The sequence below is a fragment of the Monodelphis domestica genome, chromosome 6 (assembly GCF_027887165.1).
Source record: "Monodelphis domestica isolate mMonDom1 chromosome 6, mMonDom1.pri, whole genome shotgun sequence".
Classification (NCBI taxonomy): Eukaryota; Metazoa; Chordata; class Mammalia; order Didelphimorphia; family Didelphidae; genus Monodelphis; species Monodelphis domestica.
Window position 1 is genome coordinate 297,211,069 of NC_077232.1, and position 24,543 is coordinate 297,235,611.

The 24,543-nt window shown below is 41.7% G+C and overlaps 1 protein-coding gene across 2 annotated transcripts in view; it reads right to left on the minus strand.

Annotated features, from left to right (window-relative positions):
- Positions 1 to 24,305, minus strand: part of GTF2E2 (general transcription factor IIE subunit 2) — a 101,765-nt gene extending 77,460 nt beyond the window's left edge. The window contains exons 1-2 of one of the 2 annotated variants that reach the window (XM_001372540.4): positions 24,167 to 24,305; positions 19,588 to 19,768 (exon numbers count right to left, since the gene is read on the minus strand). In XM_001372540.4, coding sequence (XP_001372577.1) covers positions 19,588 to 19,750 — 163 coding nt within the window. In that variant the 5' untranslated portion in view covers positions 19,751 to 19,768; positions 24,167 to 24,305. Of the gene's footprint in view, positions 1 to 19,587; positions 19,769 to 23,561; positions 23,984 to 24,166 lie in introns of those variants that run through there. The other variant, XM_016422934.2, reaches the window with a different exon arrangement.
- Between the last annotated feature and the right edge of the window lie 238 nt (positions 24,306 to 24,543).

Genomic DNA, 24,543 nt, shown 5'->3' on the forward strand with positions numbered 1-24,543 from the left:
CTCGACTTCATAACAGATCCCAAACGCACATATGGAATCGGTGTAAATTGTCACACTCCTGTCCTTGGCTCTGATACAAGCTTGCTTTAAGGCTAATAGCTCTGCAGTCTGAGCACTTAGATATGATGGCAAAGCTACTACCAACACTGTCTCAAATTCTATTACGATTGCTGTTCCAATGTATCATACTCCATCTCTCATAAAGGAGAATCCGTCCATGAAAAGAATAAAATCCGGATTCTCCAGAGATACATCAGAGAGATTGTCCCTTGGTTTCTCACTTTAATACACTCATGCAGCTGTTCTCCAGAAGTTGGTAGATCTGGTAACAACATAACAAGGTTCAAGTTTCCATATCTTTTCAGGGTAATGTTTTCATTCCCTAAAAGCATAAACTCATACCTAGCCAGCCTCTGGTCTGAAAAGGCTTGAGTCTTATTATGCCTTAGCAAAAGAGCTTCAATTTCATAGAGACACATGATGGTGAGTGGATTCCCCAGAACTAAGTCCACAACCTTTGTCACTAACAGAGCTGGTGTTGCCACACTTCTTAGAAATGGTGGCGCCCCCACAGCTATTGGATCCAGTTGTCCAGAATAATATGCAATAGGTTTTTGCATTGGACCAAAGAACTGTGCTATCATCCCAAAGGCCACATCTTTTCTCTCACGAACATACAAAATGAATGGCTTCTTGTAATCTAGTATGTCCAGAGCCGGTGCTGAGAGAATTGCATGCTTCAATTGTGAAATTGCATCCAGGTATTCTGTCATCAATTTGAGTGGCTCTGTTACACAATCTTTTGTAATCTCTGTTAATGGTTTCTCCAGTTCACCAAAACCTGGTATGCACTGTCTACAAAATCCTGTCGCTTCCAGAATTGCTCTTAGCTTCTTTTTTGTGTTAGGTGCTGTTAACTTTTAAGTGCACACTATTCTTTTCTCTGAGATATGCCTGGCCCCTTCAGTTAGAATAAAGCCTAGATATTCCACCCTTGGCAAACACCACTGCACCTTGGACTTAGAAATCTTATGTCCCCCTTTAAATAATTCAATTAGAAGGTGCTTGCTGTCTCTTTGACACACTTTAGCTGATGGGTGAGGCTAGCAAGAGATCATCAACAAAATGAATCAGCCTGCTTTAGTTAAAATGTCCTAGCCAAGTCCTCAGTTAAAATTTAGGAGAAGATTGAAGGATTTTCTCAGAACCCTTGGGGCAGACACATCCAAGAGTACTAAATATCATTCTAAGTGAACGCAGATTTTTTGGGAATCCTCATGAATAGGGATGGAGGAAAAAAAAAAAGCAGAACAGAGATCTATGAACATGAAAAATTTTTCATTGCTTGGAATTGATGGTATGACTGTGGCTAGACTCAGTACTATTACATTCCTCTTTACCACGTGATTATTTATGGTCCTCAGATCTTGTACGAATCAATAGATTGGTTTGCCATTTTCATCCAATTTTGGCTTTTTGAGTGGTAAAAGCGGGTTGCTTTGTTTGAACATGCAGGGAATTATGATCTTCTGTTTGATTAGCGACTCTATGACAGGTGTTATCCCTTCTACAGCTTCTTTTGACAGAGGGTACTGTGGGATACATGGAGCTGGACATTCTTTGGTTTGGATCTAGACTGGTACTACTGACTTCAATAGGCTTACGTCTATAGATGACACAGCCCACAGCCCTTCTGGAATATTGTCGGGAATCTCATATATCTGTGGCTTCTCTACCTACTCTTCTTAGCTATCTAAAAACAATATTGGGAAAAACTCTAAAGATTTTTTTGGCAGATCCAGCAAAATGTACCCTTCTAGTGTGCAAATGATAGTAGCCCTGAGTTTGCATAATAGATCTCTTTCCTGATTTGCTGGTGAATTTGGCATAAGCTGGAAAAAAAATGTTCTATGTTCAAAGGAAAAAGGGACACCATATGGGGTGGTAACTTTTTCATTTCTAAAGGTTGCACAAAGATTCTCACATCATACCACAACCTGCCAGGTGACTTATTTAACACAGACTTAGAGGCTCTGGTGTCCAAAAGACAGTCATACAGTACATTTCCCACTTTTAGAGTAACATAGGGTTCTATGCTTAGAGGTGGGGTATGGACCAGGGTGATGGGAGTCATAATAGCTGGATCAGAAAACCTAAACTCATTTCCTGTCCTTCATTCTACAATTTATTTTATTCACTTTATTCTTTTTATTTATTTAATTCATATTCAGATGTATTTATTCACTTCTTCTTCTATATCCATTACTTCCACTACATCTATGTCCTATATTGCCATCTCCTTAGTATTATCATTATCCAGTTCACTTCCCCAGTAAAAAGTTCATAAGGCACTTCCCCCATGTACTCCCTTCAGTGGGTCAACCTGTATGACTACATTGTGGATGTCTTCTGCTTGGGCAAACCCCTGATAGAACCTGCCTTCGTAGACACCAGCATAGCTGTGTCTACTATTGTGGTATAGAAACTGGAACCTCTCAGGGAATTCATTTCCCCTATATCCTTGATAACGGTTGTTGGAGTTCCCTGTCAGAAAATTTATACCCACAGTAATAATTCCTATTTTCCCTGTAAAATCCACCATTCTGTCTTGCCCAGGATCAACACTGCCTCATGTACTGTCCAAAATTTCGACAGAAGTAGCACTGTGGACTTCTGTTGTTATAATTCCTTTGCTGGGTAAAGACCTATCTAGGCTGTTTGAATTCTTTAATGGGAACTACATCACCTTTTTTTCTTGTCAGATCTTTTCATTTCCATTTTGAGATCTCTAACCTCCTTCTTTATATCTTTACCAGATCAAGGATCTCACCTTTCTTATCACAGTCTGCTTGAAAAATAGGCTACCCTCCTAATGTCTTCAAGGGACATTTCCAGAGAGTCAGGACAATTTTGTTGAAAATAAAGGCTGACCACTTTACAGGAGTTCTTCACAAACTGCCTATGCAAATTGCTTGATGTCCTTATCGCTCCTTCTAAGTCAGTCAATCTATCCATGTATTTGGAAGGTGTTTCACCCCCACTTCCTGCCTTAGCTGCTCAAATTTTGTCTACACCCCAGCTCTATTTGAGTGTTGCCTCATGGTGGTAATAAGTGCCTCCCTAGCTCTCACCAGTTCTTCATACTTCCCAGGATTATTTTCATCCCAACCTGGGCTAAATTCTGGTCACTCTGCTGTTTCTGACACTATCTTTGATTTTCCTCTTTTCGTCATCAATTCATCCATCAATATGTCTATGTCTGTGTAGGTTGGATCATATTTTTCAATTACTTTTTCATCTTCCTAATCATCGCCACTGGATCTTCATCAAAAAAAGGGATATTTTTTTCTAAAAATGTCCAGATCTGTCTGGGTAAAACTCTGCTTTTCTTTAACAGTGACCAATTTCTTGTTATTAGTCATCATTGGCACCTCACGCAGTGGGAAAAACGCCTTCACAGAGTTTTCCAACACAGCTGTTTCTTATTCCAGTTCTGTTTGTGCTACTTTATTTCCAACATTATCGTTCTTATTAATTTGTTGCTTTAACAATGCCAGTTCATGCCCTAGTGCATTTATTGTTGCCACTAAATACTTTATTTGAACACCCCTTTCATTTTCCCTAATCTGTCATCTCTTCAAAACTGTTAGTATATTTAGAATGCAATAAAACCCCATCCCAAGTGAGAGCAGTGCCAGAATAAATACCATTATTAATGGAGTCCAGTATACTATATCCAGGAACGTTATAGTCATCAGCTGATATATGAGATTTGGTAGAGCTATGCCTTTGAAGTATGCAGGAATTGTTATATTTATTAGTTGCATGAAAGTCCAATGTTCAGTAATAATAATACAAACCATATAACTCTAAATACTCAGAGTCGTAGCAGACCCTGCTCTATGTAATTTGTGCTAGCACAGAGAGACAGGCAGCCCTTTGGAACTCTCCTTGGTGCTGAAGTACAACTGTACCTGAAAATTCCACCAGCTGAAAAGTGCCTCTCTATATCTGACTTGGTATTTGAAAATATCACTACTATTTTGTTTTGTTTTGTAGGTTCTTTCCAAATGTATCTCATCAAAAGTTATAAAGGTTTTCTAACCCTTACTAACTATTGGTATTGGATGGTATCACCAGTAAAATTGTCCTGTGTTGACAGGATGTTGTTTTGACTGTTGGGAAAAAATGGCTTCCCAAATAGTCTTTAAAAATCCAGCTCAGTAAATCAATTGCACAAAAAATCAAGCCATTTCCTAATTGATAAATGGGCAAGGGACATGAATGGGCAATTTTCAGTTTAAGAAATCAAAACTATTAATAAGCACATGAAAAAGTGTTCTAAATCTCTTATAATCAGAGAAATGCAAATCAAAACAATTCTGAGGTACCACCTCGCACCCAGCAGACTGGTGTTATAACATGACAGCATAGGAAAGTAATGAATGCTGGAGGGGATGTGGCAAAATTGGGACATTAAAATATTGCTGATGGAGTTGTGAATAGATCCAACCATTCTGGAGGGCAATTTGGAGCTATGCCCAAAGGGCGCTAAAAGACTGTCTGCCCTTTGATCCAGCCGTAGCACTGCTGGGTTTATACCCCAAAGAGATAATAATAAAAAAGATTTGTACAAGAATATTCATAGCTGCATTGTTTGTGGTGGCAAAAAATTGAAAAATGAGGGGATGCCCCCTGATTGGTGAATGGCTAAACAAATTGTGGTATATATGTTGGTGATGGAATACTATTGTGCCCAAAGGAATAATGAACTGGAAGAATTCCATTTGAACTGGAATGTCCTCCAGGACTTAATGCAGAGTGAAAAGAACAGAACCAGGAGAACACTGTACATAGAGACTGATACACTGTTGTACAATAGAATGTAATGGACTTCTCTAGTAGTAGCAATGCAATGATCCAGAACAATTCAGAGGTATTTATGAGAAAGAACACTATCCACATCCAGAGGAAGAACTGTGGGAGCAGAAACAGAAGAAAAACAACTGCTTGATCACATGGGTCGATGGGGATATGATTGGGGATACAGACTCTAATCATCCTGGTGCAAATATCAATAATATGGAAATAGGTTTTGATCAAGGACACATGTAAAACCCAGTGGAATTGCACATTGGCTATGGGAGGGGGAGGAAGGAGGGGAGGGAAAGAACATGACTCTTGTAACCAAGGAAAAATATTCTAAATTGACTAATTAAATTTTTTTTTTAATTCCAGCTCAGAACTGGATTATATAAAAACTATTTATTGGAAGTATTTTAAAAATCAGGAAAAAGGGAAAGAAAAAGGAAACAAGTAAGACTATATTTATCCTAAATCTAAATCTTCTAACTGTACTCAAAACCCAACTTTTAGAATTCGTAAGAATCTGCTTCTCCTTGATACAAATCAAGGCTAACTTAATCTTCCTAAGCTATATTATAACAACAAAAAAGATTTTTATTTCTTTCTTGCTGGTTAGATGGAAAAAACCAGCAAGCCAAAATCTTCACAGCTTTGCTTCCTTCTGCCACCACTGGCAAAGCAGTGATATTTCCCCACAATGGATAACTCTCAAGTTGAAATTTCACCAGATATTCTTCAACTTCCAACTTTTTGAGACAGAATGAACTGAGAGAGTGAGTGTTCACTGATCTCAACTGTCCCTTTCAAGAACCTCCGAGAGAGGTTTTTTAAAATTTCTTTTTATTTCCCATGATCCTCTTTTGAAAATTCTATTTTGGCTTAAAGAAATCCAGCTTTTCTCAAATTTCTATATTTATCTATTGCAACCAATCCTATTTCCTAACCAATCCTTAATTAAATCTTAATTAACAAATATCCTATTACACTGGTTCAGTGTTGCTCCCATTCCCATCAAATAGAAATCTCATGAAGTGAACTCAAGGCAAGGGCACAAGGAATGGCTCCCTGCAACAGACCCTGGGTAGGAATAGCTCTGAAGTATAAGACATATGCAGAATGAAAGGCACTGAGGTAAAACATCCACCTCAGTTTACTTTCCTGGGGACAACCATGGCATTACCCTCCCTCTAGAAGCTTGGCTCCAATCAAATTCTCTTCTAAATTCAAGAACGACAAGGAAGTCTGGGGCCACATCTCTGGGCTGTTATAGAGTATTTGAGGGGCACAATGAGGCATATAGATGCTTTCGGGAGTGCATAATTTTCCTGATTTGTTTCAAGGGAGGTTTTTACTAGGGTGAGAGTGAAATCATCAGGGAGAGGCAGCAATACAAATAAGAGAAAAAGAGCACCGATAAAACCATTAAAACAAACAAACAAAAAAACCCAACCTTCCTGATGGCCATCCTCTCATTTCTGCTCAGAAGTTGGCCTCTCTCAGCACCTTGGCCAAGGCCAAGAGCCCCCTCTCACTATTCTCAATGAGGTCCACACTGGAGGACTCCAGGGTTCCTACATGTCAAAGCTACCACTGCATTCCCAGACATCCCTTTCTCCTTCCCAGAATTTTGGGTCTTGGCCTAACAACATGGGCATATGGTCTCATGACAATGTTCTGATTCTCCTTCCATGAACCCTAACCCTCAGAGCTCCAAGTTCTGGGAAGTTTTTCCCAACCCACAAGCCTATCCTATCCTTTCACTCATTAAAATGTCCAGTCCCTGCAGATAATGCAGCATCACTGCTTACTACAGAGGTGTCAAACAAACCAGCCTGCTTCACCACACTCTGAATTGTAAGGATGATATTAGAAAATATGTATTGTTTTATTAGTTTAAGGACAAGAAGTAAAGTGGCTACTTGAGAAAAGAATTGGAGTTTGAAGCAGAGCTGAGAGAGTGTATTAATTTCAGATGTGACAGTTATAAACGTCAATTACTCTCTGTCAGTTAGCAGAGACACTCAGACGCTCTCTCAGGGCTGGAGGAGGTAACATCTTTGCCTCTCTGTCTGAAGGAAAGCTCTGAAGGAGCTCAGTGTTTTCCTTTTCCAACTTGGGAAACACTATTGAATATCTATTGCAGTTTTATAGATTGGTTTGTATCTGAGAAGACCAAAGAAAAACCTGGTCTTTGGTTGAGTCCTAATTTGATTCTTGTTGAGATTCAACCAGCCTTTGCTATTTTATAATTTGAAAGCAAAGTTAAGATTTATAAGGATAATAGTGGTCGTTTTTATTTAGATAGTATAAACTTGGGTTAGTCAGATCAGGGAGGAGTAGTGTAGCCTGTGAAAAACAGGAGAAGCAGTTCCTTGCAGAACCTGGGAGTTTATTTGGGTGGATTTAGAATCCCTTAGAATTACAAATCTTTATTTATCCTTATATATCTCAATAAATACTTAATTTTTATAATAAGAGTCTCTTTAGCATCCTTGTGCCTGGCCCTGAAGGGAAGTTCACATTTGAGCTTCACTTCATCACTGAGGATACTTTTGATTACATCTATCAAAAGTATCTGAACAGTTTTGAACTGATATCAGAAGTTTTTCCATCTAAATATTTTGTTTTTTATAACTCTCCAATTTATTTTTACAGAATACAGACCAAAATGGATTAAAATATAAATAGGAAACAATTTTTTGGTAAATATTAACATGTAGTTTAGTGGCCCTGCTTCAAAAATCACTGGCTTACAGAATACACAAGTCACATCTCATGTAGAAAGATATAATACTGGTGTTCAGAGGGGACCAAAAAATAGGCCATTCAAAGGTACAGAAGATACAATACTATGTTAGGGTTTCAGACAGCACTCCATTAGTGGGTACCATGTTGATTCATAGAAGACTTCCACCAGTGGCATTCCTGGTCACAGGCCACGAGAGAGAGGGAGGGAGGGGGAGAGGGAGAGAAGGAGAGAGGAAAAGGAGAGAGGGAAAGAGAGGGAGAGAGGGAAAGAGAGGAAGAGAGGGAGAGAGGGAGAGGGAGAGAGGGAGAGGGAGAGGGAGAAGGAGAGAGAGAGATCTCCTACCAGGCACAGGTTTATACCCTGGAAGACTGCAATGACTGAATCACCTCTGTGGATCTTTGGTACCATGAACCTGCCAAGCCTGGGAACTAGTGAATATGAGCACTCAATGTTCTAGCAGGGTAAGGCTAGCAACACCCCTCAAACAATATTTCTTCAAGACATAATTCCACTGTAGGGAACTGCAAAACCCAAACTCCTAAGGAAAATAACTTTGTTCACTTCCCTCTCAAATTTCAAATTGGTGGAACAATATCCAAACCCCTCCTCCCATGCAAGCTGAGCTAACTTTTTCTTAAAAGGTCAGAAACAATCCTTAAGACCTAGTTGGCTGGCTCAGGGGATGAGTACAAAGCAGACATGAGGAGCTGCAGTAACCTAAGGAAGCTTCACACAGCTAAATGCTCAAGGAGTGCTCAATGCTCTTTCTGGTGGCAAAATCTTTTCCTGCTAAGGCTGAGTAAATTTCTTTCTGTTAACTCCTAAATGATCCCCAAATGAACCAAATGGGACCATTTGGTTCCAATCTTGAACCTAAATGACCACGGCATTGGCCAGAGTCTGGTCTGGAACAGGAAAAGGTTAGTTTCTCTTGGAGGTAGAGCCATAAGAATCAGCCTCTTTTGCTTTCTGATTTTTATCATTAAAACATCTTTATTGTTGAGGCTCAGCTTTTCTTTTCTGAAGACTCAGAGAATCTTCAATTCATGTGCCCAGTTCTTACATAACAACAAAATAGGACATTGAGGTCAAGAAAAATGGAGAATGTAATGGTGTCAATAATGGTGTCAAACTCAAATATGACTGAGAAAATCATAAATTACCATTATCCATGTTATATTCTATTATTTGTTTTGTTAAACATTTCTCAATTACATTTTAATCTTGTTTGTAGCCATTGCAATCTGACACTGCTGTTGTATAGAACTGGGTACTGATGACTGTACACACTAATAAATTTCCCCAGGGTTTCTCCTACTATGTAAAGAAAATAAAAAAGATCTCAATTCCAGATTCAACAGCAAAAATGTGACCTACCAAAAAGGGAAAACCCTTGCCCAATCCCCCAAAAGATTACAAATTAAGTTATCTTTAATGACATACGATTTTGCTTTTCCAAGATGTTTTTTCCTTTCCAAGGGCAAGAACAAACACTTTTAAATAATCTAACCCTCAAAGGAGTGTTGTGAAGCTTAATAAATCAATGTTTATAGAACACTTTAGTAATGGAGAGCTATTCTGAGAACTTTTCCATTTGAGATGGCTAAATACAGCAATTTGTAACACTTTCACTCCTAGTGAGAACCACAGTTTGGATACACACTGAATTCTGCACTGATATTTTGTCTTTGTTTTGTTTATTTAGGGGGAGGAGAAATTCAAGTATAGAGTAAAACCCTTTAGGAACCTCATCTACTTTAATCCCTTGAATGGGTTGAAGATGAACCAGCCTTAGCCTGACTCTCCTCAATATCAACAAAAGGGCAGAAAAAGAGAAATGTATCTGAAACTCTAAATCACTATTATGTAAAGTTTGGGAGGGTTTTGTTTTCTTTTTAGTATATAATAAACCTAACATAGTGATTGCAACGTTGTCCTATTTTTCTCCGTTGCTAAACTTCTGTTTTCCTCTGTGTATTTTTTTAATGTTTCATTAACAGCTTGGGGCACCAGTACCATTAATTGTCACTCTTAAAAAAATAAAAGCCCTTCTTGGGACAATCCAGATACAACGGCCGTGATAACCAGAGGACATCCTGCGCATTCTGTGCAGCTATTTTAGTTAATGTTGTCACAATTTTTATTATTTTTTAAATTCTCCGCCAGCCCTTCCACCAGCAACATTGTGTCAGTTATATGTGTGAAATTATGCAAAACACTTCCGTTTTAGCCATGCTACCAAAAAAAAAAGCAGGAAAAATAGTTTTTAAATTATACTTCAAAAATAAAATAAAATAAAAGCCCTCCCTGAGAATCAACATAGTCAAGCAAAATAGAGCTAGACATTAGCCACCCCCTTCTCCTTCTGCATTCTAAGTGTACCTTCTTTGTGTGTATGTGTGTGTGGGGAGGCGGCACAAGGGGGGCAGCAGGGTCAGTTCCCTTGGGATTGTGGTTGGATGCTGTGCTGATCAACATACTTGAGGTATTGAAAGTTGGCTTTCTTTACCATATGGCAGTCACAGAATATATCATTCTGGTTTTGCTTGCTTCACTGCATCAGTTCATGTAAAGCTTCTTAGGTTTCTCTGAATCTGTCACTTTCATTATCTCTCACAGCATACTTAAGAGTTCATTACACTTATATACTCTAATTTGCTAGGCCATTCCAAGATTGATGGATGCCTTTTTTGTTTCCAGTTCTTTGCTACAAGAAAAATAACTACTGGAAAATTTCTATGCAGCAGAATCCTCCTATCCTGTCTTTGATCTCTTTGTGGTATAAGCTTAGCAGTGATATCCCTAGGGCTAAAGGTATATATTTCAAGTTTCATTTAGGGACATAGTCCAAACCACAACACACAGACATGGGAGGTACAAAGACTTTTGGCCATCAAAGCCTTCAGAGACAGGGATGTTCTGATACTGAATTACCAACAGGTGACTGGTCCTAAGAACTCTATGACAAGATATTGCTAAACAGAAAAAGCTTAGTTACTTTGTGCTCCACACCTATAAGGTTGCAAAAAGCAAAGCATGAACTTGTAAAAGGCATCCCAAGTGTGCTATATGTTCTCTCCCTCAGCCCTAAAGCATGAAGAGGGCAGGGCCTAATATCTTTAAACCACAACTAGCAGCAAATAACTCGATCGAGAGGGTAACCTACCATCAAGCTTCTAAGGAAAAGAATCGTCCAAAATAATTACCGGTACAAGTCAGAATGTATTGTGTTCTACCTTGGAAACATTTAACCAAGGTAGCATCCTTCTACAAACAAGGGGAAATGAATTATAGACTTGGTTGGTTTTTTATGTAATTAAAAAAGAAGAATCCAAACCACCTTGAGCCTTTCTTTAAAAAAACAACAACCCATACCTTTGACTTAGAATCAATACTGTGTATTGGTCTAAGGCAGAAGAGCAATAAGGGCTGGGCAATGGGGGTTAAGTGGTTTGCCTAAGGTCATACAGCTAGGAAGTGTCTGAAGCCAGATTTGAACCAAAGTCCTTCTATCTCGAGGACCTTGGCTCTCAATACACTGAGCCATTCAACTTCAAACCACCCTTTGAAGCCATAAAATGAAAGTTTATGAAAAGCAAGCCTGCCAAGGAGTCTTCGTTGTTTTTTTTAAAGCTTTAAGTCTCTAATACATCAAACAAAGCATTATAAAGTGACAGGTATAGGTGATCCAGTTGATAGCAAGCAGGGCTTAGAATCAGAAAGACCTGATTTCAAATCTATTACTAGACACATACTAGCTGTGTGAGCCTTGGCCTATCTTGGTTACCTCACTGGTAAAATGAAACTGATGAGAGCCCCTCCCTCCTAAGAGAAGACTGTTGTAAGGATCAAACAAGGTTTTCTTGGTCAAGCTCTTGGCTAACCTGAAAGTGTTCTGCAAACACTAGTGATTCAGTAGTCTGGGGTGAGTGCTGTAATTGTGGCCAAGGCTGGTGCTCTCTTGGGTGAAGAATCTGCCCCTCTGTCTGCTGGTCAATCAGAGCAGACCCTTCCCACCAGGGCCCCTGGAACACTGTGAAAGGGAATTCTTTATTCTCTTTGTCTATTTTGAGTTAACACTTGGTTAACATTAACCTAAGTACCCCTACATGGTACCTCACCAGACTGAGAAGTGTGAATCAGACTCTTTGTCTATTTTGAGTTAACGCTTAGTTAACATTAACTTTTAGTACCCCTACTTAGTACCTCACCAGACACCAAGTAAGAGTGTTTGCAAGTCATTTGCTAAAGTGGGTAACAACTCAATCAGTCGGGAAATTGTGAAATCTTTTGCTAAGAGTTACCCCTACAGAGGATGAGAAGTGGATCCCACAAGACACTGCGCCTCTCCTTAGACAGTGATAGACAATTTGAAAGCTATGACTGGCCCCTGTGAAGAGGGGAAGGGACAAGAAGTCACTATAAAAGCCCCAAATTTTGGGGGCTAGGGGTCAGCTTCAGGAGTCATCCTCTATAGGTCATCATCTTCAGCTCGAACTGCCTCTTGGAGGGAAGTTGGGTGAGTGAATAGCTGGCTTTCCTTTCCTTACTTCTGGAGATTAATTCCAGTCAAGCATTAACAAGTCATGTGAGTTGAACTGGAGTAATATTTAGTGTGATAAGCTAAATATCTTCTCTACCCTCTTTTTATATTTCTCAACTTTCATTCTCTCCACCCATTTTGTAAATAAAAACTATTGAAAGTCAAATCAGCAACCACCATATTATTTATAATTTTCATATATTTTAGTCAAACCCTTAATTTTAATTCCTTACAGCATAAAACAAAGGAATGGTAGCTGCCAATGAGCCTCTCTTTCCAAACGGGCAGAACTTTGATAGCCAAACAGGCTATCAGAAAATAACCACTTCTCCCCTGCCTCCCTGTCCCCAACCCTACACTCTATCAGATGGCAAGGAAGGGTCCAGGTTCATTAAGCAAGGGCTCCTATAAGCAGCTATGCCTGTGCTGGAGTTCAGCAAAGAACGGCTTACACAGTGCCTCAGAATGTGTTTTATAAACATTCACTGATTGAATGAGGAAATCTCCACTGACATTTGCAGAATTAACATTTGCTATTTCTCTGCAAGGAATCTCAGAAATGGGAGCCACTTTTTTTTTTTTTAATATATTTTATTTGATCATTTCCAAGCATTATTCGTTAAAGACATAGATCATTTTCTTTTCCTCCCCCCACCCCCCATAGCCGACGCGTAAATCCACTGGGCATTAGATGTTTTCTTGATTTGAACCCATTGCTTTGTTGTTAGTATTTGCATTAGAGTGTTCATTTAAAGTCTATCCTCTGTCATGTCCCCTCAACCTCTGTATTCAGGCAGTTGCTTTTTCTCGGTGTTTCCACTCCCATAGTTTATCCTTTGCTTATGAATGGTGTTTTTTTTTCTCCTGGATCCCTGAAAGTTGTTCAGGGACATTACACCGCCCCTAATGTAGAAGTCCATTACGTTCGATTATACCACAGTGTATTAGTCTCTGTGTACAATGTTCTCCTGGTTCTGCTCCTCTCGCTCTGCATCACTTCCTGGAGGTTGTTCCAGTCTCCATGGAACTTCTCCACTTTATTATTCCTTTGAGCACAATAGTATTCCATCACCAACATATACCACAGTTTGTTCAGCCATTCCCCAATTGATGGGCATCCCCTCGTTTTCCAGTTTTGGGCCACCACAAAGAGCGCAGCTATGAATATTTTTGTACAAGTCTTTGTGTCCATTATCTCTTTGGGGTACAGACCCAGCAGTGCTATGGCTGGGTCAAAGGGTAGATATTCTTTTGTCGCCCTTTGGGCATAGTTCCAAATTGCCCTCCAGAATGGTTAATGGGAGCCACTTTAAAGCAGAAACGGAAAAGCAATTAATTTAAACCCTTTTCCTGTCTTCAAAGCACTTAAAGAATTTCTGACATGAATCAGAAAGAATATTATATATGATATTACTATTGCTATTCTGTAAGGCCTAGGACTCTGTGGCACCTCGGTGTCTAAAACACGTGACTTGAGAAGCTGCTGCTAAGCAAGGGCTATCTTGCCTGTGGGAAGGAAATTATTTGAGGGATTTTGACCCTGAGAACAGTTTAAGCTCTGGCATGAGTGTGACAGTCAATAATTAGGGTGGGTGACAATGTTGCAGAGCAAATGTCACTGAGGGCATCCCTATTGAAGAAGGAAGAGTCAGCATAATGTCGCCACAGTGGCATGACGACGTGGGAAAGCAATTGGGCTGCTCTCTCTCTCTCTCTCTCTCTCTCTCTCTCTCTCTCTCTCTCTCATGTGGCCAGACCACCTTTTTCACTTGTTACATGCCCCATCCACCAAGCCATCTACCCACTCTGCCCCTTTTAGCAGAGAGGTGTTTCCCAAAGCAGGGCAGAGAGTCATGAGGAATGGCCTCAGGCTGGGAGCTGACTGTCAATCCGGAGAGAGAGGCCTTGCCAAACCAGAAAATCTGACAAGCCCAGGAATGAGTCAAAGAACACAAAAGCTGCAAGGAACAAACCTCAAAAACCATTTAATCCAACCCCACTCACTTTACAGAGAGAATAAGAGGAAAATAAAGGGATTCATCTGCTGATTTCTAACCCAGGCTTTTCCACTGCCCCTACATAATGCTATCAGTTCTGGTGATTATTTCCTATTCATCCTGAAGACAGCTTGTTCTGTATATGCCTGCTTACATGCCATCTCCTCCATTACAATCTAAGCTCCTGGAAGAAGGGGCTGCCTTTGGCCTTTCTGTACCCCTTGTGCTTAGTAAGTGCCTGGCTTGTAATAGGTGGTTAATAACTGCTGAATTGGTAGTGTCTGTTTTTAGAGCAAATACCCACTTTAAGGTATATTCTGCCAACAGCCACCCAGCCAAGTGTGTGCCAAAGCCCAGGCTCCTGAGCAACCCTCAAGTCAAAGGAAGCTGATTAGGACATAAAAACACCTGCTTCTCAGGTTCCTTAGCCAGGCTGACCTCTTACCTTTCACAAAGCCTAGATATATCAGCAGGCTAAGACTAGGGTTCATTGATAAGGACTGCTTGACCAATACATTGGAATGTTGGGTCAAGTCAGATGGCTTCCTTCTTTTTTCAGCTTTGCTGTTCCTTCAGTATGGATGTCTAGACTCCTGAGACAGGAAGAACTGGGTTAAAATCCTGATTCTTACTAAGTATGTGAGTTAGGGCAAGTCACTTAACACCTTGGAATCTCTTATCTGTAAATTGGGGATAATAAAAGCTACACTAGCCAACTCACAGGGTTAAGAGGCCCAAAGAGGAAAATATAAGTAAGCTGTCTGGCAAAATTAAAAGTGCTAAGTAAATATCTGCTATTATTAAAAATTTAAACCTACTAGGACTGACATCCTTAAGCTGAGGTCCAGGAACTTGTTTTTAAAATACGGGGATGACAAATATTTCATAGTAATTAGTTTCCTCTGCAGTCCAATACATTCTATTTTATGCACTGCCAAAGGGGTTGTAAGCAAATAAGGCTAAAAATTCTTGCTTTAGAACAAAGAATCATTTGGCAAATATATGAAGTCAAGAAGCTTAAGATGCCAGGCACCATGCTCACCTCTAGGTGTACACAGAAAGACAAAAGAAGTCCCTGCTTATAAGGAGCTCCCAGTGTAATGGGACAGACAAGATGAAGACACCACATACAAACAGGAAAAACTGCAGATAATCACAGAAGGAAGGCACTAGGCTTCTTGTAAAAACTGGGGTTTAGCTGAGGCTTGAAGGAAACCAAGAAAGCCTAGAGGCAGAGGCAAGGAGAGAGGGTGTTCCAGACAACTGGCACAGCCAGGGAAAATATCTGGAGTGAGAAGCTGAGTGCCAAAAGCAGCAAGGAGGTAGGCATTGTCAGGTACAATAACATGAAGGAATAGAGTTCCTGGGTGGTTTTTCAATAACAGAATAGCTATTACAGTTTACACTTTGAGGATATCTTGTCAATTCTCCATCCAAAACTCCCCTTCTATCTGTGTCCCTCTCTTGCTCTCCCCACTCATATGGCAAACTCCCTAGTTCAGGCCCTCATTACAGCAATCCAAGATTAATCCATGAGCCTCTCAATTAGCTTCCCTGTTTCCAGGCTTCCCTCCTTCAACCTAAATGTGTTGCCAAACTTTAGGATGCACCTAAAGCACAGCTTAGATGGCGTCACCAGCTTGTTCAAATTTTCAAGAGGTACCCCTTTCCCTCTAGCAACAAAAACAAACCTCCTTGCTTGGCATCAGAAATCCTTGACAAGCTGGTTTCACCCTCCCTTTTCAGATGTATTATCTACAACCACCTATCACATCCTCATAACCTTCTGCCTATTCCTCGTATACTTCCATGCCTTTTGTATACCCATACCCATGTATACCCAGAACACTTCCAAAATCCCTAATACCCTTCAAAGCTCAACTCAAAAGCCACATCCTACACAAGGCCTTTCCCACCACAACCAAATTACCTTCTACTTATTTTAGTTTGCATAGATAGATATATTTTCTAAAAACTCTTATCTCTTATCTTCTTCTTACAATCAATACTAAGTATAGACTCCAAGGCAGAAGAATGGAATGGGCTAGGTCACTAATGGCAAACCTATGGCACTGGTGCTAAAGATGGCACATAGAGTGCTCTCTGTGGACATGCAGCTGCCTTCCCCACCTGAGTTCATTACTAGAAATGAACTTGGGGACTTGGATGAAGCTGCTCCCCTCCCCGTCTCCATACCTGATGACATTTTTTCACATCACTAGCCCAGCAGCCCAATGGGAGTGCACAAGGGGGAAGTTGGGCATCTCACAGGTGGCAGAGCTGGAGAGGAGCAGAGTGCTCCCCTCCCCTCACCCTCCCTACACTCGCTGAGGACATTCCTCACTTCACCCATCTCTCTGCCCAGCAGCCCAATGAGAGCACTTCTTCCCTCCTCTGCATGGGGTAGAGGGCAAGTGGGGGCATATCCAGCACTTGGTGGGGGGAAAGGGGCATGGCACTTATCTGGGGGGTGGGGCCTGGCATCTCTAAAAGGTTTGCCATCACTGGGTTAAGCAATGAAGGTAAGTGACTTGCCTAAGGTCCCACAGCTAGGAAAGTTCCGAGGCTAGATTTGAACCCCCACCATGCCAAGCTTGGCTCTCTATCCACTGAGCCATATAGCTGCCCCTCTCACTTTTTTTTTTTTAATTTAAACCCTTACCTTCTGTCTTGGAGTCAATACTGTGTATTGGCTCCAAGGCAGAAGAGTGGTAAGGGCGAGGCAATTGGGGTCAAGTGACTTGCCCAGGGTCACACAGCTGGGAAGTGTCTGAGGCTAGATTTGAACCTAGGACCTCCCATCTCTAGGCCTAGCTCTCAATCCACTGAGCTACCCAGCTGCCCCCCCTCTCACATTTTGTAGCTGCATGCATGTGCACATCCCTACCTCCCACACTCATAATATAAATTCATGGAAGAAAATGATTATTTTAGTTTTATCTCTGTAACGCCAGTGCCCAGCACATAGTAGGTGCTTAATAAATGCTTACTGATTGAGAATAGCTTTTTCTCTTGGCATTCTTTTGGAGAAAGACATCTAGAACTCTTATTTCCTGATTTATTTTGATGGCAATACAGAATAATTCAGAAGACAATTTAACAACTATAAAAAATAAATATCAAGAACATTTTAGGACTCGAGAATGTTGGTTCTTTCTTACTGAAATCACAGCTTCTTTGCTCCCTGCTTAAAAAACATATACTGCCTTGATCTTTTACATATTTAATGTTGAAAAAAGTGGAGAAGAGCCAAGCAAATGAGAAAGCATCAAAGTCCTGGGAGTTTTACAGTAGAACAAATAGGATGTATTTCTAATATTAAAGTTCTTCATGTTCCAAAGATGGCTCAGAAATAGATAAGGAGCAGTGAAAGACAAGAAAACAAACCCCAGGAGAGAGTAGCAGAGGACAGTTAAGAAAGGTCACAGACAAGCATGGCAATGTTGTTACTATCACATAAAATGTAATGACACTTCTAAGGAAAATCATACATAAATCAGATCAATTTCATATATTAACCTCCTTTCTGTCCTTTATTCAGTGAAATGCTGTTCATTAAGTTTGTAATAAAAACAATTTTTAAATGGAATATAGAAATCTACTTTAATTCCTGGACAATCAATTCTAATTATGCTCTTAGCTTACCAACAAAGGAACTGATCCCCTGACTCCCCAGGCCCAGAAAGATCTTCTTCCTTCTCCCCACAGTCCCTGTCCCCATCAGCCCTGAACCAGGATCCTTTATTTAAAGAAGAAACAATTATCTACTTTTTCAAAAATCCATCACTGCTTGGGAAATCAAAAGTCAATTATCTTCATAACAATCCTAAAGCATACTGAGTTAACAAGATGCTGTAGCATGCATATTTTCAGCTTGAAAATGAGGTCTGGATCCCCCAGGAGCCTAGAGCAGAAAGTGAGGACCCTGGCCCACCCCAGGCACACAGCAGCATGCTGGGTGGTAGTTGAAAAAAAGGAAGCAAAGATAACACACATAGACCAGAAAACAGTTACCCAAAATGCCAAGTATGAGTGGGATGGACTGCCTGTCAGCTCCAGAAAGGGAGAGAGGAAGACAATTTGGATCAAATAATTTTGGAAAACTTATGGAGAAATTTGTTGTACATGTAATTGGAAAAATAAAATATCTTAATCATAAAAAATTAAAGAACATCTGCCAGATCCAGGGCTGCTCATGGATGCCCCTATGGCAGAAAGCCAGGAGCCCAGCAATAGCTGGACAAAACCAAGGCTGAAGGTCAGAGGAGGGTCTGGGACTATAGACCCAACGGATAAGAAGGCAGTCAGTTGAAGGAAGGGACAATTCCAAATCAGCCATTTAAACACATAAAATACAGAGAATGCTAAGAAGCCAGTGATATTGAAATACAGTGATCCAAATGAAAAAAAAATTGTTTCCAAATCCCAGGTGAAGAACCTCTGTGTGGCAAGGTTCTGGGGATACCCCAGAAGAGAAGCAGGAAGATCCCAAAAATCCAACCCAGGGGCAATAATGGTATGCCTTCTTTGAAAGCTTGGGCTTAGGGACCAAAAGTAAGAAGAGTTCTCAGGGCCAGGCCAAGTCCCATTGCCCTGGAAGTCTATCCCAGCTCAAGTTTCATTCAGCTCACCCAAAGGAATCCCAGACATCCCTGGGGTCTCTCACACTAACCTATGGGTACTAAACAGAAGTATTATCATTCTCTGCCCTGTAACTCCCCAGGCCCTGACACAGAACTATTCCCCACCAACTAGGACAGTGATAACGAACCTTTTAGAGACCTTGTATTGTACCCCTCCCCACCAGAGACCCTATTCCATGCCCCACCCTTTATCCCAGGCAGGGGAGGAAGTGCTCCCATTGGACTGCTGGGCAGAGGGGAAAGTAAAGTGAAAAAACGTTCTCGGCGAGGTGGGGAAGGGAACAGCATCCCCAAGTCCCTCTGTCTTTCTAGTGATGAACTCTGGTGGGTGATGGACCACATGCCCAGAGAGGGCTCCGCATGCCCTTTGGCACACATGCCATAGGTTCGCCATCACAGAACAGGGAAGGACCAGTAAGCAGGATGTAGGTAGGGAAGAGCAGGGAACAGAAGGAAGAATATCTAAGACTTTAGGCATTGCCTGGCTCTCCTTTCCTCTGGTCTCTCTGGAGGGTGTGTTAATAATCCTGTGGCAGACTCCTTTTGACAAAAACCAGCCATGCTCCCAAACCCACTATTTGAATTTGAAAAGTGTCAGTATTGCCAAAGAAGCCATCTTTGCTTTTTTCTCAAAGGTTAGAATCATTTCTTCATAAACATATTAATGAGCCAGAACTAAAGGTGTAACTGAAAATAGCCTTTAGGTGACAACTGATCATGACTTAGTTTCATGAAAGATAGGTTTACCCTGCCCCCCCCCCCCATAATCCCCCAGTCACTTTTACTAACCTGAATTTTGTTTTGAGCCTGATGACCCTCCCTGCTCAAGCTTAGCTTTCTTCTTCTTTGATGATGATGTTGACTCAGAAAGTGTTGGACGTTTTTCTACAGACGGATTGGAGAGGGCTCGTTTCTTGAACAGCTCCCGCTCTTTTAATAAGCTTGGATCCATAATCTATAAACTATTAAGCTGTAAACATAAAAATAATTATGAAAGAAAAAAGTCAAGAAGGTTTTCAAGTGGACAAGATAAACTGATTTCAAAAACCAGTTGTAATCATAAGAAGAAAATTTTAGGCCAATGATTACTATTATTAAATTGAAAGACAACTCAAATTAGGTTTACTGTCTGCCAAGGGTCACTGTGAGATGAACTGACAAGTCTTATTCAATAATCTTATCAAAAATTTAGATGAAAATGTAGTGGTGCAGTGCATTTGTGTTAAATAAGAGTTAAATTAATAAAAAGCATTTTTTTTATAACAACCCTTACCTTCCATCTTGGAATCAATACTGTGTATTGATATGGTAAGGGCTAGGCAATGGGGGTCAAGTGACTTGCCCAGGGTCACACAGCTAGGAAATTGGATGAGGGCAGATTTGAACCTAGGACCTCCCATCTCTAGGCCTGGCTCTCAATCCACTGAGCCACCCAGCTGCCCCCTAAAAAGCATTTTAACAAGCTACAAAATAGGGGATGAAATAAAAACCATTTAACATAGTAGAGAAAGAAAAGGAGAAAGAGGACCAGAGACAGAAAGTCAGAGAAAGGGTCAGAGAATGGGTGCCAAACAGGAGGCGGAAGTAATAGGGACACATGCTCTCTGACAATCCCTCCCTCAAAAAGCTTACATTTGAGAACACAGGCAATGTCCTGAAAGTTGATTCAAATACAGAATAACAGGTACAAAGTGGGAAAAGCCTAACTTAACAGTAGTTCCTGTAAAAATAAGCAAACCAAAAACCAAAAACCATTATAAAGCTGGGGGTTTTAATGAACCACAATCTCCTTAGCGGCTAGGTTGTAATCAAGCTATTTAAAAAGCTCTCCTACTCATTAGCCACATTAAAGGAACAAGACTCTCAAAGAAAATTAGTTTTCACAAATGGAGCCTTCAGGCAGGTCTATGCTGGGACCCATGGGGTTCCAGGTCCCTCACCCTGTTGTACCTGTGTTTCCTACCTGAGACCCCGAGATCAGGGTTGACTCTACTCTGGGGCTGCACAGAGATTTCAGAGGACAGATTAAATGGGCAGCTACCTGGTTAAAGATCCTAGTCGTTCAATGGACCCATAGAGAATTGTTATAGAGCTAAGTTCAGAAATTATTTCTTTACCATAGGGTGGGTTGGCGAAGATATGGCATGCATGCCCTGGCAAGCCGGAGGGGGATGCTTTGTTTCCCCTCTCCATAGCACCTGAGAACATTTTTCACATGCTCTGCCCCTTGGTCCAATAGCCCAATGTGAGCACTTCCTTCCTCTGCTCTATGGTAATGTGGGGGGTTCACAGGGAGCTTGAAGGAACAGTTTGGGCACTAGATTTCAAAAAGGCTTGCCGACGCTGCCCTAGGGGATGGATCAATAGAATACTGTAAACAGGAAACACTTTAGGGGCAACTTGGCCCAATGGACAGAAGGCTGCACCTGGCTGGGGTAAGGAAAATCTAAATCCAAATCTAGCCTCAGACACTTGCTAGCTGTGTGACCCTGAGCAAGTTACCATAACTGTATGCCTATTTCCTCAATTGTAAAATGGGGATAATAACATGTCCCTGGTGGGGTTGTAATAAAACATATTTGTAAAAGCTCTTTGCTAATCTTAAAGCTCTATATAAAGTTACTATTACTATTATTCTGAAGAAGGTAATGCCTTGGTTCCCATGCTACAGATGCTCATTTCTGCCTGGGATGTCCTCCTCATGGCTAGAACAGAACAAAGCAAAGCTACTCCTGGAGTTATAGAGGATTATCAGAGCTGTTCAATAATGTCTACCATAAATTGACTTTACATTCCTAGTAGCTCTTTACCCACAGACTGGGGGGAGAGAGGCACCCTAGCTTAGAAGTAGCCCCCTTTCCCTACAGTCACCTCGGCTCACAAGCTGGGAGCTATGCCTAGTATTTCCCTATCCTCACCACATCCAATCTTATTGATTCAAATTGCCCAAAATATCTAGCATCAGGCCCTTTAAACTCTCGTTACCAGTACTTCAGCTCAGGCTTAATCCCCTCTAAAACAAGCTATGGATCTAGCCTCCAAATTGGAAGTCAGCTTCCAATCCACATAAACCAAGAAGCTGGGTGAGAGTCACTAATTCTAATCCTCCTAGAGACCCAGCTTTACTCTCACTAGAGCATGCAAAACTTGGGGCTATGGGATCTGGCCTACAGAGGAACCCTTCTAGCCTCCAGGGTCTTTAATCAGCCTTGCAGGGAAACTTTTATTCAAGTCTCCTTTTCTCATTAGAGCAAGCTCTGGAGAGCAGGGACTTTTTCTTTTTTTATTTATATCCCAAGGCTTACTAGAGCTTGGCACATAGTATGTACTTGAATGCTTATCATTTCTTCATTCATTCACACAGCTGCCAAAATCCTCCTACAAAAGGTAAACTTATGGGCAAGTACTGGGTTTTGTTGTTGTTTTACTGTCACTTCAGTGCCTGAAGCACAGAACTGAAAATAATCTTTTGGAATGAAGTCTGATCACCCTAGTCCACACACCCTTCTCAAGGATCTGTAGTAATGCCCCAGGACAGATACCAACTTCTCAGTTCTGCCTTTAAAGTCCTTTACCACTAGCTTCCAGTTTTTCAGGATACTCCAATTCAATTCAACAAATCCCGATTAAATAAATACTTTCTCATACCAGGCCTTGATCTGGGGGCTAGGGAGCCAGACCACAAGCCCTACCAGCAGAGATTTCATTCTACCTAGTAAATAGAGAAGCAGCATACAAGGAAAAAGGAGGAGGAAGAATAAGCACTAACACTGACGGAGACAGGAGGGAAACTGCCAGTAGAAAGTGGAAGCCCAGCTAAACATTGTAGGGCCAGCTTCTGGGAGATAGCATTGTATTTGTTTCCATTGACTCCTTTCTGTATTTTGAAAGCTAGAGTGTCAAAAAATATACCTTTATATTTCTGGACCTAAACACACAGTACATTTTGCATACAGGAAGTGTTTAATAACTGTTCACTGAAATAACATCTATACTTCCTCCCTGAGTTGCCAGTCCCTTGAAAGTAGGTCTCACACCTGATATTTTACCTTAGTCCCAACAAGCCTCCAGGTACTAATGTCACATCAGAGGTAGCTAGAGGTAACCTACATAAAATTAAATGCCACCTATTTTTCCTTTTTCTTGGGCATTCTTTGAGCCTCTGCTCTCTCTACCTTGTGCCCATCCCTGGAGATTTTCAGAGGATGGACTGATTATCAACAAGTATTTATTAAGGTCCTGTTGACAAGTAAAACAATGTACAGAGCTGACAGTTTGGGGAAGATAAAAGACACTGGGCTGACCAAAGCATGTAGCTGGAATTCCTGTACAACTTGTACTACCCTGCATCCCTCCCACCACCCCTTCTGCTCCCGAAATTCTTGCCAATCCTCACACTGACTTTTCTTTAATCAAAGCTGGAAAAAAATGGCTTCCAGAACTGAGTTCAAGTGAGCTCCCAGGCAACATGAGAGGAGCTCCCTATATCAATAAATCATAGGTTAATTAAACATCCATATTTACATATATATGCCTATATGCATATAGACACATACACACATTTATACACTGGTACACACTCATCCATTCATGCATGTTATTTATTCATATAAATATTTACATATTCATATGAAAATAACGAAAAATGGCAGGAATAAAACATGATATGCTCTCACTAGGAGTGAGAGAATGAGAGCAGTCTGAGCAAAAAGCTTTATATTTCTGGCCATTTTGTTCATTTCATTTAGTCGTTTGACACTCACTGTATGCTCCCGTCCTCCTATAAATATGACTCAGGGAGCGCGGTGCGAGCCCCTGCTAAATCTCAATCTCTGATCCTATGAGGTCCTGCTGCCCTGCTATGTAACACAGACTCTCTGTGACGTAAAGAGAAGCCAACTGTGGAGATGCCCTGCCAAAGGGCATCTCCCCTACAACTTCCGCCCTGCCCCCCCACCCCGTTTCCCTCAGTCTTCCCCCAGCACCCTTCATTCTGGTGCCTTCCCTGGGGCTCATCTCTGACAGCACGGTGGCTCTCCAGCTCGCTGGCAAGGGTTGCCTCGCGCGTCCCCGGTTACCCTAGTACAGGGCACACAGCGGACGCTGCAAAAAGGTTCTCCGTGTGACCGACCACACGAAGAGCCACCAGCGGAGTTGGGGGTTCCACTCGGCCTGAGGGGCCCGGCTGCCCATTCTCCAGACCAGAAGCGGAAGAAAGAGCAAGAACTGCCCCGGTAGCCTCAAGTGGAAGAGGAAACTAAGGAGGCTGGGCTCCACGTGGGGGCTCCACGCAAGCGCATCAAGGCCAGGAAAGGGGGGGGGTCGCACGCGCACTAAGGGCTGGTCAGGGGAGGGGGTGCACACCCACCTGCGTGAGGGGAGGAGGAGGGGCAGGAGCTGCCTCGCCGGGGCCCGTCGCCGCCGCCTCACTCCGCCCTGGCCAGGCCCCGGCCCCGGCCCTTCGCTTCGCGTTAGCGCCCGCACTCGCCCGTTCGCTTGGCCATCCACCGCGGATCCTCCGCCTCAGGATCCCGATATCTCGGTTCAGACCGCGGAAGGGACAACACAAACCCAGGGCTCAGAAGCCGCTTCCTGCTCTGGGGGCTGGGCAAAGAAGCGGGCAGCCGCTGCGCCTGCGCCGCCACTGAGGCTGGCGTGCCGACGTCGTGGCGTCACCAAATGCGCGAAGAGAAACGATGCGCAGAAAGGTAGCAGGGAGAGGCACGTCATTGACGGTCGCCATGG